This window comes from Balaenoptera ricei, chromosome 10 (genome assembly GCF_028023285.1).
Source record: "Balaenoptera ricei isolate mBalRic1 chromosome 10, mBalRic1.hap2, whole genome shotgun sequence".
Lineage (NCBI taxonomy): Eukaryota > Metazoa > Chordata > Mammalia > Artiodactyla > Balaenopteridae > Balaenoptera > Balaenoptera ricei.
The window spans coordinates 46,996,660-47,012,816 of NC_082648.1; the positions used below are offsets into that span (position 1 = coordinate 46,996,660).

The 16,157-nt window shown below is 42.2% G+C and overlaps 1 protein-coding gene across 1 annotated transcript in view; it reads right to left on the minus strand.

Annotated features, from left to right (window-relative positions):
- CS (citrate synthase) overlaps positions 1-16,157 on the minus strand; it is a 28,123-nt gene that overhangs the window by 10,762 nt on the left and 1,204 nt on the right. Inside the window, exons 2-4 of the mRNA XM_059936180.1 lie at positions 1,883-1,933; positions 1,162-1,269; positions 367-432 (exon numbers count right to left, since the gene is read on the minus strand). Of these exons, the coding sequence (XP_059792163.1) occupies positions 367-432; positions 1,162-1,269; positions 1,883-1,933 (225 nt within the window). The remainder of the gene's footprint in view (positions 1-366; positions 433-1,161; positions 1,270-1,882; positions 1,934-16,157) is intronic.

Consider the following 16,157-nt stretch of genomic DNA (forward strand, 5'->3'; position numbering starts at 1 on the left):
TAGGAACCAGGCTGCACAGCAGGGGGTGAGCGGCGGGCAAGCGAGTGAAGCTTCACCTGTATTTACAGCCACTCCCCATCACTGGCATTACTGCCTGAGCTCCGCCTCCTGTCAGCATTATGGTGAGTTGAATAATTATTTCATTATATATTACAATGTAATAATAATAGAAATAAAGTGCATAGTAAATGTAATATGCTTGAATCATCCAGAAATCATCACCCCCAACCCATCCACGGAAAAACTGTCTTCCACAAAACTGGTCCCTGGTGCAAAAAAAGGTTGGGGACCACTGGTCTAATCCATGGTGCGCACAATGGTCAGTAAAATCAGCGATTATTAGTGATTGATATGAGGGTCTCTTACCTCATCAGGATCAAGAACTGATGTTTCATATACCAATCCCTTCATGCCTCTCATGCCACCATACATCTAAAGAAAAGAAGAGGATGTCTGAATAATTCAGGCTGGAGCTTGTTAGTGCTTCATGGGATCTGGGAGAGGAAATTTATTCTCTGACTTGCAAGACTTCATTTGGGGGAAGATTTCTGAGGAGTTAACTTACTATAGAATGGAACTTTGAAAGGAAGACTGCTAACGCTGGAAATGAATTTTTTAAGTTGAGAAATCACTACCTTTAGTTAGTATTTTTGCCTCTGCTCCCTTTTCGTATTTTTTTTTTCTCCTGCCCATTCTTATCCCCTCAGTCCCACCAACCGAAGTAAACAGAATGGGATTGACTGTAGGGAAAGGAGGTGGAGACCAATGGCTAAACACTGTTGTGAAATTATCATCTGAGCTGCTTAGACTCTTAGGACTGAAGAAGAAACCATCCTAAAGCTGTTCTAGAAGGCCTGCTAGAGCTGTGGTTTAACTGGATGATCAGCACAGCATCAACTCAAAGACAGAGAGCCTTGGGCCCAAAAGCTAAGGGGTTGGGAAGAGGAATAAAAACTTCATTTATCCCTCCCATACATGAATTAGGTTAGCCTCAACTATTAAATTTATAGAAAAGAATAGTCTAATTTCTAACAAACTCCGTAAGCTTCAACATTTCCTTATATGGGACAGACTGCTTTGAACAATCAGTGAAGAGGATGGTACATTTGTTGAATCATATTACAGAGCTACTTTTTGCAGGCAAAACGCTACAACCCTTACCATGTCCACAGTGATTTGGCCCACCACCGTCTTGCCATGTTGCTGCCTGAAGGTCTTAATTCTGGCCTGCTCCTTAGGTATCAGATCAGCCAATATGTCTTTCAAATTCTAAAAAGAGAAGTAGAGAGGCTAAGTGATGATCAAAATATTGATTAGATTTCTGCAAAGTAGGTATGTTAAGACTGATTTTTAGAATTTGGCTTTCTCTACCTGCCAGGGAAGTCTGGTCAACTTCTCTATACAGATGAGGGCAAAAGAATTAGGCAGAACAAGAAGGGAATGGGGAGTTGTTTAACGGGTACAGTTTCAATTCAGGAAGATGAAAGTTTTGGCCATGAATAGTGATGATGGTTGCCCAATAATGTGAATTACTTACTGCCATTAAATTATAAACTTAAGAATAGTCTAATTTCTAACCAACACCATAAGCTCCAACATTTCCTTGTATGGGACAGATAGTCACTGAAGAGAATGGTACTTTTGTTGAAGTACATTACAGAGCTACTTTTCCCAGCCAAAACCCCACAGTCCTTATCATGTCCACAGTGCTTTAGCTATCTTAAAGTAGTAGTAGTGATAATAGTTGTAACAATAATAACAACTGGAAACCTCCAGGAGATACTCAGGATAATGATGAGAGGCTGGGTAGTAGCCCACCACCCCTCCCCATCCCAGGGTCAAGCTGCCTCAATGATTCTCAGTCCTCTTTTCCAAACCTTACCGTGGAAGAAGCACTGGCATGCCGGGCAGCAAGAACAAGACAGGATGCATTCTGCAAAGAAAACACAAAACCTTATGCAATCGTCCTCCCTCCTATGTATTAAAAAGGAGTTATAGTGACTCAACCTCTCTTCATTTTAGCCTCTAAGGACAGTTTGACATAAGAAAGCTATAAAAGGCCTTGAGCAACCTGGAAAGAGTTACCAGTCTGGAAGCAACAGCTTCATTAGCATTCCCTGAAGAGACTCTCCAATCACCTGGGTTCTACGGCTGGGCTTTGTTAGGCACAGAAAAAACTTCAGAGAGGCAGTTGTTAAAGTACCCAGTCCATCCCACTCTAGTCGACAATAGCTCTGAGAAAAGCAAATGAGGAAACTGATCAATTACTTAACCCAGCTGGTAAGGTTTCTTCAGCACCTAGTCTTTTGGCAACACATCAACCTCTCCAGTCTAGGAGAGGCCACAGGTGGAAGCAGCCTTTTACAACACTACCTGATATGCTCCTGGAAAAAGCACAGAGAAAACAGAATATCTACAGAGTAACAACCAACAGACTGCTCAACAACAGCAATGGAAACTAGAAAACTGGTAAATTATCTTTAAAATATTGAGAGAAAATAATTACTAAGCTAGAGTTGTGTACCCAGGTGAGGAAGAAATCTTAAAGGGGGTGAAATAAAGACATTTCAGGTAAACGAAAGCTGAGAGTTTATCACCTACACACCTGTACCAAAGGAATTTTTTTTTAAATTGAGGTATAGTTGATGTACTGTATTATATAAGTTTCAGGTATACAACATAGTGATTCACAATTTTTTTTTAAAGATTTATTACTTATTTTATTTATTTTTGGCTGCACTGGGGTCTTAGATGCGGCACCCAGGATCTTCCATCGTGGCGTGAGAGCTCTTCATTGTGGTGCGCGGGCTTCTCCCTAGCTGTGGCCTGCGGGTTTTCTCTTCTCTAGTTGTGGCACACAGGCTCCAGGGCGCGTGGGCTCTGTAGTTTGAGGCACGTGGGCTCTAGTTGAGGTGCGCGAGCTCGGTAATTGTGGCATGCGGGCTTAGATGCCCCACAGCATGTGGGATCTTAGTTCCCTGACCAGGGATCGAACCCGCGTCCCCTGCATTGGAGGTGGATTCTTTACCACTGACCACCAGGGAAGTCCCCTGATTCACAATTTTTAAAGGTTATATTCCATTTATAGTTTTTATACAATACTGGCTATATTTCCTGTGCTGTACAATATATCCTTATAGTTTATTTTATACGTAGTTTGGATCTCTTAATCCCCTACCCCATCTTTCCCCTCCCCACACTGTACCACTATAGTTTATTCTCTATATCAGTGTCTTTTTCTTTTTTGTTATAGTCACTAGTTTTCTTTTTTAGATTCCACATATAAGCGATCAGTATCTGTCTTTCTCTGACTTATTTCACTCACATAATATACTCCAAGTCCATCCATGTTGCTGCAAATGGCAAAATTTCACTCTTTTTTATGGCTGGGTAGTATTCCATTGTATATATACAACACAGCTTCTTTATCCATTCCTCTCTTGATGGACACTTAGGTTGCTTCCATATCTTGGCAATTGTAAATATAAACAGTGTAGCTAGACTATGTTTAGAGATAGATTTTTCCCCCCAAGAAAAACAACTTTCTATGAAGATTGCCGAGTTGCAACAGAAAGTTCAACACTGCCTTTGAAAAAGACAACCAGGGACTTCCCTGGTGGTCCAGAATCCACCTTCCAATGCAGGGGACACAGGTTCGATCCCTGGTTGGGGAACTAAGATCCCACATGCTGCAGGGCAACTAAGACTGCAGGCCACAACTAGAGAGCCTGCACACCACAACTACTGAGCCCGTGTACTACAACTAGAGAAGCATGCACACCGTAATGAAGACCCAGCACAGCTAAATAAACAAACAAAAATAAAAATAATGCCTAACTTGTAGTGTTTAAAAAAAAAAGAAAAAGACAACCAGTTATACTACTACCAAGTTGTAAGGAGTGAGGCAAGGAGGTTGACTTTTCTTCACAAGATTTTTTTTCTCTTTTTTATTTTTTGGCTGTGCGTGGCACGTGGGATCTTAGTTCCCTGACCAGGCATCGAACCTGTGCCCCCTGCATTAGAGCATGGAGTCTTAAGCACTGGACCACCAGGGAAGTCCCCACAAGATTATTCTGAAGATAAAATGAGATTGTCAAAATAAGCCCCAGTGTCCTCATCAATTAAATGGTGCTGATACCTACCACATATGTCACAGGGTTGGTTGCCTTGTGATGATTAAATTACAATGGATGTGGAAGCACCATGCAAACTAAAGATTACACACACACACACACACACACACAAACTGTGGAGAAAGTCTACACCTCTCCTCCTTTCACCAAAAGGTCAGAGACACCTTTTCTATTAACTACAGTCATCTCTCAGTATTCAAGGGGGGATTGGTTCCAGGACCCCCTACCCCCAACACATAACCAAAATCCGAGGAAGCTCAAGTTCCTTATATAAAATGTTGTAGTATTTGCATATAACCTAAGCACATCCTTCCGTATACTTCTTTGCTGCACACAGGCTTTCTCTAGTGGTGGGTGAGTGGGGGCTACTCTTCATTGCAATGCGCAGGCTTCTAATTGCGGTGGCTTCTCTTGTTGCAGAGCAGGGCTCTAGGTGCACGGGCTTCAGTAGTTGTGGCTTGTGGGCTCTAGAGCGCAGGCTCAGTAGTTGTGGCGCACGGGCTTAGCTGCTCCGCAGCATGTGGGATCCTCCCAGACCAGGGATCGAACCCGTGTCCCTCTCACTGGCAGGCGGATTCTTTTTTTTTTTTAAACATCTTTATTGTTTTTTTTTTTTTTTTTAAAATATTTATTTATTTATTTATTTATGGCTGTGTTGGGTCTTCGTTTCTGTGCGAGGGCTTTCTCTAGTTGTGGCAAGCAGGGGCCACTCTTCATCGCGGTGCGCGGGCCTCTCACTATCGTGGCCTCTCTTGTTGCGGAGCACAGGCTCCAGAATGCGCAAGCTCAGTAATTGTGGCTCACGGGCCTAGTTGCTCCGTGGCATGTGGGATCTTCCCAGACCAGGGATCGAACCCGTGTCCCTCTCACTGGCAGGCGGATTCTTTTTTTTTTTTAAACATCTTTATTGGAATATAATTGCTTTACAATGGCATGTTAGTTTCTGCTTTATAACAAAGTGAGTCAGCTATACATATACATATATCCCCGTATCTCCTCCCTCTTGCGTCTCCCTCCCACCCTCCCTATCCCACCCCTCTAGGTGGTCACAAAGCACTGAGCTGATCTCCCTGTGGCTGCTTCCCACTAGCTATTTTACATTTGGTAGTATATACAAGTCCATGTCACTCTCTCACTTCGTCCGAGCTTACCCCTCCCCCTCCCCGTGTCCTCAAGTCCATTCTCTACATCAGCATCTTTATTCCTGTCCTGCCGCTAGGTTCTTCAGAACCATTTTTTCTTTTTTCTTTTTTTAGATTCCATATATATGTGTTAGCATACAGGATTTGTTTTTCTCTTTCTGACTTACCCCACTCTGTATGACAGACTCTAGGTCCATCCACCTCACTACAAATAACAATTTCGTTTCTTTTTATGGCTGAGTAATATTCCATTGTATATATGTGCCTCATCTTCTTTATCCATTTATCTGTCGATGGACACTTAGGTTGCTCCCATGTCCTGGCTATTGTAAATGGAGCTGCAATGAACCTTGTAGTACATGACTCTTCTTTTTTTTTTAATTTTTTTTTTTAATCAGTCATCAATTTTATACACATCAGTGTATACATGTCAATCCCAATCGCCCAATTCAGCACATCACCATCCCCACCCCACCGCGGTTTTCCCCTCTTGGTGTCCATACGTTTGTTCTCTACATCTGTGTCTCAACTTCTGCCCTGCAAACCGGTTCATCTGTACCATTTTTCTAGGTTCCACATACATGCGTTAATATACAATATTTGTTTTTCTCTTTCTGACTTACTTCACTCTGTATGACAGTCTCTAGATCCATCCACGTCTCAACAAATGACTCAATTTCGTTCCTTTTTATGGCTGAGTAATATTCCATTGTATATATGTACCACATCTTCTTTATCCATTCGTCTGTTGATGGGCATTTAGGTTGCTTCCATGAGCTGGCTATTGTAAATAGTGCTGCAATGAACATTGGGGTGCATGTGTCTTTTTGAATTATGGTTTTCTCAGGGTATATGCCCAGTAGTGGGATTGCTGGGTCGTATGGTAGTTCTGTTTTTAGTATTTTAAGGAACCTCCATACTGTTCTCCATAGTGGCAGTATCAATTTACATTCCCACCAACAGTGCAAGAGGGTTCCCTTTTCTCCACACCCTCTCCACCATTTATTGTTTGTAGATTTTTTGATGATGACCATTCTGACTGGTGTGAGGTAATACCTCACTGTAGTTTTGATTTGCATTTCTCTAATGATTAGTGAGGTTGAGCATCCTTCCATGTGTTTTTTGGCAATCTGTGTATCTTCTTTGGAGAAATGTCTATTTAGGTCTTCTGCCCATTTTTGGATTGGGTTGTTTGTTGTTTTGATATTGAACTGCATGAGCTGCTTGTAAATTCTGGAGATTAATCCTTTGTCAGTTGCTTCATTTGCAAATATTTTCTCCCATTCTGAGGGTTGTCTTTTCATCTTGTTTATGGTTTCCTTTGCTGTGCAAAAGCTTTGAAGTTTCATTAGGTCCCATTTGTTTATTTTTGTTTTTATTTCCATTTCTCTAGGAGGTGGGTCAAAAAGGATCTTGCTGTGATTTATGTCATAGAGTGTTCTGCCTAAGTTTTCCTCTAAGAGTTTTATAGTGTCTAGCCTTACATTTAGGTCTTTAATCCATTTTGAGTTTCTTGTTGGGTATGGTGTTAGGGAGTATTCTAATTTCATTCTTTTACATGTAGCTATCCAGTTTTCCCAGCACCACTTATTGAAGAGGCTGTCTTTTCTCCATGGTATATTCTTGTGGCAGGCGTTTTCCTAACCACTGCACCACCAGGGAAGTCCCCTTCCATATACTTTATTTTTTTTTCTTTTTTTAAAAATTTATTTATTTATTTTTTATTTTTGGCGGCGTTGGGTCTTCCTTGCTGCGTGCGTGCTTTCCCTAGTTGCGGCAAGCAGGGGCTACTCTTCGTTGCGGTGCATGGGCTTCTCATTGTGGTGGCTTCTCTTGTTGCAGAGCATGGGCTCTAGGCATGCGGGCTTCAGTAGTTGTGGCTCGCAGGCTCTAGAGTGCAGGCTCAGTAGTTGTGGCACACGGGCTTCATTGCTCCGGGGCATGTGGGATCTTCCCAGACCAGGGCTTGAACCCGTGTCCCCTGCATTGGCAGGCGGATTCTTAACCACTGAGCCACCAGGGAAGCCCCCTTCCATATACTTTAAATCATCTCTAAATTACTTAAAATACCTAATGCACTATAAATGCTATATAGTTGTAAATACAAAGTAAATGTTATGCAAATCGTTGTCAGCACGTGGCAAATTCAAGTTTTACTTTTTGGAACTTTCTGGAATTTTTAATTAATTTATTTAATTTATTTATTTTTGACTGCACTGGGTCTCTGTTGCTGCGTGCAGGCTTTCCCTAGTTGTGGCGAGCGGGGGCTACTCTTTGTTGCGGCGCGCGGGCTTCTCATTGCAGTGGCTTCTCTTGTTGCGGAGCACAGGCTCTAGGAATGTGGGCTTCAGTAGTTGTGGCACGTGGGCTCAGTAGTTGTGGCTCGTGGGCTCTAGAGCGCAGGCTCAGTAGCTGTGGTGCACAGGCTTAGTTGCTCCACGGCATGTGTGATCTTCCCGGACCAGGGCTCAAACCCGTGTCCCCTGCATTGGCAGGTGGATTCTTAACCACTGCGCCACCAGGGAAACCCCACTGGAATTTTTTTAAAAAGTATTTTTGATCCACAGTTGGTTGTACCCACAGACGCAGAACCTGTGGATGCAGAACCCACAGATGCAGAACCCACAAAGAGCCGACTGTATTGCATTGCTGTCTGGTCGTGCTGAAAATCATTTGAACTAGTGCTACTGTATAAATTCCAAAACACTACATGCCTAAGGTGAGAGTTAGTAGAGCCTGACGCTTTTTAGAAGTTAGTACCCCTCTTTCTGTTGGGGCAGGAGGGAGAAATGAAAAGGGAAGAGACCCTTCAGAAAATGTTATTTAAAAAAGAATCAATCCAAAGCTAAATTCAGAGAGCAGAAGACAAGCTAATATGGCCCTAAAACAAAGGGGGAACACCTCAACTTGTTAACCAGGGCTGCCTGCAACTCCTTTCATTAACTTCCTAAAGAATCCCCTCTAGCTCACTGAGGACCATTTGGGCAGAAAGCACGCAGCACAAACAGCCCTTTAGGCTGTTCATCTTACACAGGGCGCATGGGAGCTGGACGCAGCACTCAAGAAATAACGTTCCTGGGGACTTCCCTGGTGGTCCAGTGGCTAAGACTCCGCACTCCCAATGCAGGGGGCCTGGGTTCAATCCCTGGTCAGGGAACTAGATCCCATATGCCACAACTAAAGAGTCTGCATGCCACAACTAAAGACCCCACATGCCTGAACAAAGATCCTGCGTGCTGCAACGGAGATCCGAGGCAGCCAAATAAATTAATTAATTAAAAAAAAAAAAGAAAGAAAGAACTTTGCTTTTTCTTACTAGTCACCAAAAAGTGAACAAGGGAAAACCTGTGAATAAGTTCAAACTATTGTTCTACAGTGCTAACCATGTTCAAGCTATTCCATGCTCCATGGTCCCACAGATTCCCTATAATAGAGGCCCCAACTCCCAGAGACCACATCAGCACTCAACAGACCTTTTAACTGTGGGTAGTTGGTTGTTGTGGTTCTGTTTTGTTTTTAAAGAGGCTATAGGGAACATACCATCATAGAGAAAAAAGAAGTTGAAATCTTTCCATAATGATAATTTTTCCACTTCTAAACCATGCTGAAGTTTCTGTAATGGCTGGCTGCTTCATTGGCAAGAGGAAGGATTATAAGAAGAATAGTTTAAAGTTAAATCTTAGGCAAAAGAAAAAAATCTATCCAAGCTCAGCACACAGAATGAGAGCCAGACAAAAAGTTTTTTCCCCTTGTGAGAGAGAACTACTAGAATCAATAAGCTTCCCTCTCCTTTTACTTCATTTAAGGTAAAAAAAAGAAAAAAAGAAATCGGAAAGAAAAGGGTGGAAGGTCACCTAACAAGGCTGTAAGAATGAAACATCATTTAAAGGCGTCAGATAGGTCATGACTGCTGCTTAGTTATATAGTCCATTCTCAGATCTGTTTATATGAATGCTACTTTAAAGGAATGGTTAGGGAAGAGGAACTTGCAACTAAACTATCACCCCACTTCCACCACCAGCAAAGTCTTAATTTCCTTTGTATAGAGTGTCTTTGCTATTTAATGAGGCAACTCAAAAGTAACTTAAGGAGAGCTGATCTCAACTGTCCCTAACCTCCATCAGCAACACTTCTTAGCCAGATCTCCAATTTGCAAAGCAGTGCTAGTGTGTGGAGAGCGTGGCTATGTAGCTATAGAATAAAGCTAGTATATTCTGTTCCTACACTTCTGGCTGTGTGACCCTAGCTAAGTCATTTAATCTTTCTGTGCTTCAATTTCCTTATCTGTAAAATGAGAACAATCTACCCAAAAAGAATTCAGAGTAATGACAGTAAAGATGATCCAAGATCTTGGAAAAAGAATAGAGGCACAGATCTAAAAGATACAAGAAACGTTTAACAAAGACCTAGAAGAACTAAAGAACAAACAGAGATAAACAATACAATAACTGAAACAAAAAATGCACTAGAAGGAATCAGTAGCAGAATAAGTGAGACAGAAGAACGGATAAGCAAGCTAGAAGACAAAATGGTGGAAATCACTGCCGCAGAACAGAATAAAGAAAAAAGAATGGAAAGAAATGAAGACAGTCTAGGAGACCTCTGGGACAACGTTAAACGCACAAACATTCGCATTATACGGGTCCCAGAAGGGGGGAGAGAGAGAGAGAGAGAGAAAGGACCTGAGAAAATATTTGTAAAATGGGAACAATAATAGTACCTACCTCAAAGCATTGCTATGAGAATTAATTAGGTCAATATTTACTTAAAACCATGCCTGACACACAGCAAGTGCTCTGTATTTGTTATATAATAAATGTAGAAAATCAAATAGTATGGCCACTTTCTAGCACCCTTCAATGTCAAATTTAGTCATATTTTAGCTCACCCTGCAGCCTAGGGAAAAAACTAAAGAAATATGAAGGATTTTAAAAGCAGCAATTCATTGATATGACCGCCCAAAAGGCTAGAATAGGAAAAATTCAAGTTAGGACAACTTTATCTAATGATGTAGAAGACAGAGCACAAAGCACATGCCTTGGAATTAGGAAAGGAAATTTGGGTTCTAGTCGCAGCTGCATTACTAAATAACTGAGACATCCAAAGCAAACAACTAACTACTGTTTCCCTTTCCCTCTCCACATTTAGGATAACACTCAAGCTACTTAGCTCAAAGTCTGATTCTAAGGCTCCAACAAGGACACATATGTAAAGGTACTCAAAAGCCTTGCTATTTAAAATATGACTGCCTAGCCAGCAATATAAGCATTACCTGGAGCTTGTCAGACATGCAGAATCTTGGGCCCCACCTCAGACCTACTGAATCCAAATCTCCAGTTTAACAAACTCACTAAGTGATTCCTATGAACAATAAAGTTTAAGAAACATCCATGGTTTAAAGCATTAAGCAAGGAAGCAGAAGGGCAGAATATAAAGAGCCTGGGATATGGTGTTATCAAGGGTCAAGTCCTAAATCCAGGTTCTGCCACTATCCTGCTGTGCTACCATGGCTGTATGACCTAACTTCTAGTTTCAATTTTCACACCTCTAAACTGGTAAAAACAAAGCCAACTGCGGGGTAGACAAGTAGACTATATGAAATCATTTGCATGAAGGCAACTAGAACAGTGCCTTCTGTATAGCTGAGATCAATAGATATTTGTTTCTGAGAAATGTGTTGGCCTATTACCTACCAACTCGTGTCACAACTCTCTCATGGAGTTGGATCCCAGGAAAGAGGCAGTCAAGCCTGAGGAAGGGGTGAATGGATAATTCCCTCTAGCTGTAGAACAGGAAATAAAGCCCCAATTTCCTAAGGGCCTCCTGACCAAGAGAAGAGTCTCAAGGAGAGGAAACAAATTTAACTAACCATAATCCCCACCAGCAAGCAAATCTAGACAGGAGATGTTAGAGGACTGTCATACCCTAGGCTACATACCTCATTTCATCTACTCCTGGCTGCCAAGGAAAGCTGCTAAATGGCTTTGTATAGTACATCCAGGCTATACTCACAGATGCAACAGGCAGATTACAAATCTCTGAGTCATCCCTGAACTTTCACCTCCCAGCTCCTCCCCCAGTTCTGGAGGTGTGGCAACGGGGCTTTTGGCTTCTGGTTGCATGCCACGTGTAAAGTCATCCTACTGGAACAGCACCTGTCAGGTGAATCAGGGAGTCACCTCACTCAATAGGTCAGCTCCTTCATGGGGAGAGATGGAGAGAGCTACTTCCAAAGATAAGGGCCTGGCTCGCAATGTCTGACAGTCAGGATTCTCTATAGGATGGGGGTATCGCAATCACTAAAAGGATTTTCAAACCTCATATGCTGCCACCCCTTGCAATAACTCTTTTCGTGAGCTGGCTATTATTGATAGAAATGGGCTGTAGCTCTCAAATGTGCTATGCTACGATGTAAAAATATAATTAAAGGAATCTCTATCTTAAAGGGCCAAGGGAGGAAAAGGACAAATAATACATGTAGGAAATTCTGCCGAAGACTTGCTTATAATACTTAGGGTATTTCTGGAATAGAGTATTGGCGAAATGACTTAACAAAAATCAATTAAAACTACTCCCTTCTCGGGACTTCCCTGGTGGTCCAGTGGTTAAGAATCTGCCTTCCAACGCAGGGGACGCGGGTTCAATCCCTGGTCGGGGAACTAAGATCCCACATGCCACAGGGCAACTAAACCCGTGTGCTGCAACTACTGAGCCTGTGCACTCTGGAGCCCGCGCACCCCAACTAGAGAGCCAAACTAGAGAGAAGCCTGCGCACTGCAACTACTGAGCCCACGTACTGTGGAGCCCGTAGAGAAGCCCAAGCACTGCAAGGAAGACCCGGCGCAGCCAAAAAAAAAAACAAAACAAAACAACTACTCCCTTCTCCCCCAAATTCTGGGAACAGCAGAATACCATTTGGATAAGCACTTACTCAATAATGTGGTTATTTCTCTCTTATTCCTCTTAGCCTATAATCATCATCGATCCGCATCTAGGACCCTTACTCTACATGGGAAAAGCCAAGTTTCCTTTGATTCCCTATCCTAGGCACATTCAGAACATATCCTGCCACATATCCAGGAGCTCCAACAACAAACTTGTGAGATTACAGACTACTGTGTATAAAATTAATAGGCTACAAGGATATATTGTACAGCACAGGGAATATGGCCAATACATTATAATAGCTATAAATGGAGTATAATCTAAAAAATGTTGAATCACTATGTTGTTTACCTGAAACGAACATAATATTGTAAATCAACTATACCTCAATTTAAAAATTAATTTAAAAAAAACTTGTGAGAGATGCTCCTGATTTTATTAGAGCCTTGTCCTTCATCAACAAAAGATCAGAGCTTGCCAAGCCAGCAGAACTGGCTTAGTTGATGAAGCAAATATAATTCACTAATAACTGTAGGAAAAATCTTGTGCTGTAAAGGCTTCCAATGCAGAAGAAACAACTTGCATTAAGTGAAAAAGAACACACATAGGACAAAGGCTCCTCTCTCCCCAGAACCAGGTCAGAGAACTAAAGCCATCTAACATCTGTGTTTCACAATGGTGATACTGGAAGTCTGCCTGCACTACTTGGTCAGGCCACTTAATAGCCTGAGCAACCTTCAGATTTCGTACTGTGATGCCCTTCATACTCAGGAGAGTTTCCTTAATAATTCTGCCGAACTCTCATTGTCTAACAGACCCTTCGCTAAAGGTTCGCTGATTATTCAGTGAAGAAGACTGGAAAGGACACCAATTCAGACTCAGAAAAGAATCGAGTCTTAATTTTCCTTTCAGAGAAATTCTTACTGTTCTTTAACAAATAGTTGCTGAACATCTACTTATTATGTGCACACTAAGCGTACACTACTAAATAAAGTATATAGGATCTGTCACTGTACTACTTTTTCAGGAACTAGAAACTGTTCCCTCACTTCTACTAGTTCTTACAATGCTTTGTTTCAGGGATTTACAAGAAACTTTTCCTAAGGCATTTGAAAAAAAGGCCTAGGAAGACAAACCCAGAGAAATAGTCTAAATCAGACTATTTCTTAGAATAGTTACTTCTGAAGTCATTTAAAAATAATCACTAAAAAAAAAAAAAGCCAAAACACTCAAAGCTTCATATATACATTAAACACAGTTGGTGGCTTTACTGGCCCAACAGGAGGGGATCACCAAGCAGTCAAGTGAGACACTTGAAAAAATACAAGTTACCAGATCCATCCCACCTTTGCTGAATCAGAATCTGAAGGTAGGATTCATGAATGTGCAATGTGAAGAAGCACCTCAGGTGATGACGCCCACTGTGAACTTACTTACGGAGCTTTTTATTTTTTATTTATTTTTTATTTTTTTTAAAACTGATTTTTTTCCCCATGAATTTATTTATTTATTTATGGTTGCGTTGGGTCTTCGTTGCTGCGTGTGGGCTTTCTGTAGTTGCTGCAAGCGGGGGATATTCTTCGTTGCGGTGCACAAGCTTCCCATTGTGGTGGCTTCTCTTGTTGCAGAGCACAGCCTCTAGGCACGCGGGCTTCAGTAGTTGTGGCGCACGGGCTTAGTTGCTCTGCGGCATGTGGGATCTTCCCGGACCAGGGCTCGAACCCGTGTCCCCTGCATTGGCAGGCAGATTCTTAACCACCGCGCCACCAGGGAAGTCCGGAGCTTTTTAAATGATAACATGTTAAGGACTTCCCTGGGGCGCAGTGGTTAAGAATCCGCCTGCCAATGCAGGGGACACGGGTTCGAGCCCTGGTCTGGGAAGATCCCACATGTTGCGGAGCAACTCAGCCGGCGTGCCGCAACTACTGAAGCCCGCATACCTAGAGGCCATGCTCTGCAACAAGAGAAGCCTCTGCAATGAGAAGCCCGCGCACCACAACAAAGAGTAGCCCCCTCCTGCCGCAACTAGAGAAAGCCTGCGCGCAGCAACGAAGACCCAATGCAGCCAAAAATCAATAAATAAAATTAATTTTTAAAAAATGGTAACATGTTAAAAGAAATATAGGAATTTAGGCAAGTTGAGGGAGAACTGAAAGACAGTCAGATCCTAAGAGCCATTGCTAAAGCTGCCTCACTACTGTTTTTAATTTCACTCAAATCCTATTCAACTCTATCACATAGGGCACTGAAAAGAGGGCAGAAGGAATTACTCTGTGGCTTTAGGGAGATCCACCAAGTCTGGTTTCCTGCCTTCTGCCCACTTGGACTCTAAGAACTAGGAATGCCAGCCTTCCCTTCTCTGATTATCCACTTCACCACGGCTCACCTCAATGCCTCCCCACACCCATGCATTCACCTGCTACCAATCTAAAGACCACTAGGAAGAACAAATGCAATCATACCACCATTAGCACATGATGAGGATTTATTCTCCATTTTTCATCTTTGGTCCATCTAGTAAGCGTCAAGGAATTGCCATTACTTTGGGTAGGCTGATAATCAAAATGAAGGCAAAGAGATTTGAGTGCTTGCCCTTAAAAGTTTGGGGCTTTAAGCCTAACTAACATTTCACAGGACAAAACTCACTCAGTTTTGTAGAGCCCAACTTCAGACTAGGATTTATAGGAGAGATGTGCAGTGGTGTACGTCTGCTGTAGAGGAATCACGGGTATTAAGAGTCTTGAGAAAGTCTAGAAATAATCTAGAAACACTTCTGGATTGATTTACGCAAAGTTATCAAACATCCTAGCTTGGAGAAGCAATTCTCAATGATACAAGAAGCAACTAGGGTTGGTTAAGTCACTTTGGCATGAAGAATCCAAAAGTTAATTGGTGGCCCTACTCTAATTCCCAACCCAGATCACCTATGAAAAGACAGTATTTACAGCACAAAGCTAAGGCATCCACAGCTAATACTAAAGCCACTGCTTAGTAGAAATTCATTCAGGTAAACAAGAAGTCAAAATAATCTCAAGGCTCTGAATGAGGTGGTCTCTCCAACTCAGGTGTTCATTAAATTACCTGACAGTGGGTAGGGTGGAACAACAGAACAATGACTAGTATTTGTGTCTCTTAGCAAGGTTAAAAAAATTTCTCAGAAAAGTGAACTACACCTGACCTTGAGAATCACAGTAGCAGGCTAGAAGACTATTTTTGCCTTCTAAAGCCTACCTTAATAGCAGAAGTAAAATTGAGTACCATTAAACTGCAGGCTAATCTGGAAAGCTCAGGCAGGTGCTAGCAATGCTGACAAACTGAAAGGCTTCTTGGTATCCTAGCTGTAACTGCTTAGATCTCAGAAAGTTTCTACTCCTCAGTCTGTTGGGCTTTGTTAGTTTTAAGGGTCGAAAGCCTTCTAATGGCTTCCAATATACAGGTTTTTGGGATCCTCAGGTCCGTCTCTAACAGGAAAGTAAACAAAACAGTAATGATCACTACAGTTAGGTAGCCCTGTCAACCTAAAAGCTTTCTGAGTTTCCTCAGAGGTTTAAGAGGCAAAATAAATTCGAATGTAAATTCTAAAGGCTTTTTCAAACTGTAGGGTTAGATTACCTGGTCTGGGTTAGCAGCTCTGGAATGAGCTAATTATAGTGTCCCCTATTCTGCCAAAACACTATCTAGAACTTGCTTCATTTCCCAAGAGGCTTCCTTACCCTGTTCCCTGGCAGCGGAAGAAACTACCGTCAAGTAAGACAAGTATCTCCCAAATGATCAGCCTCCACCTTGCCGCTGAGTACCTGGAAGAACCTGTAAATCCTACATGCTTCACCTTATCACCAACCATGCAAGCCAAAACAATTGTAAGGTTTCCCTTCCTCCCCTCAGGTGCTGGCAACTTTAATCTGTCTGCAGAAGAGAAAGTATAAGTTCTTTGCAGCAGTCAAGGTCACCTGTGGGACTGTCCCTGCTTGGATTAGAAGGCTGGGACTCCCTCAGC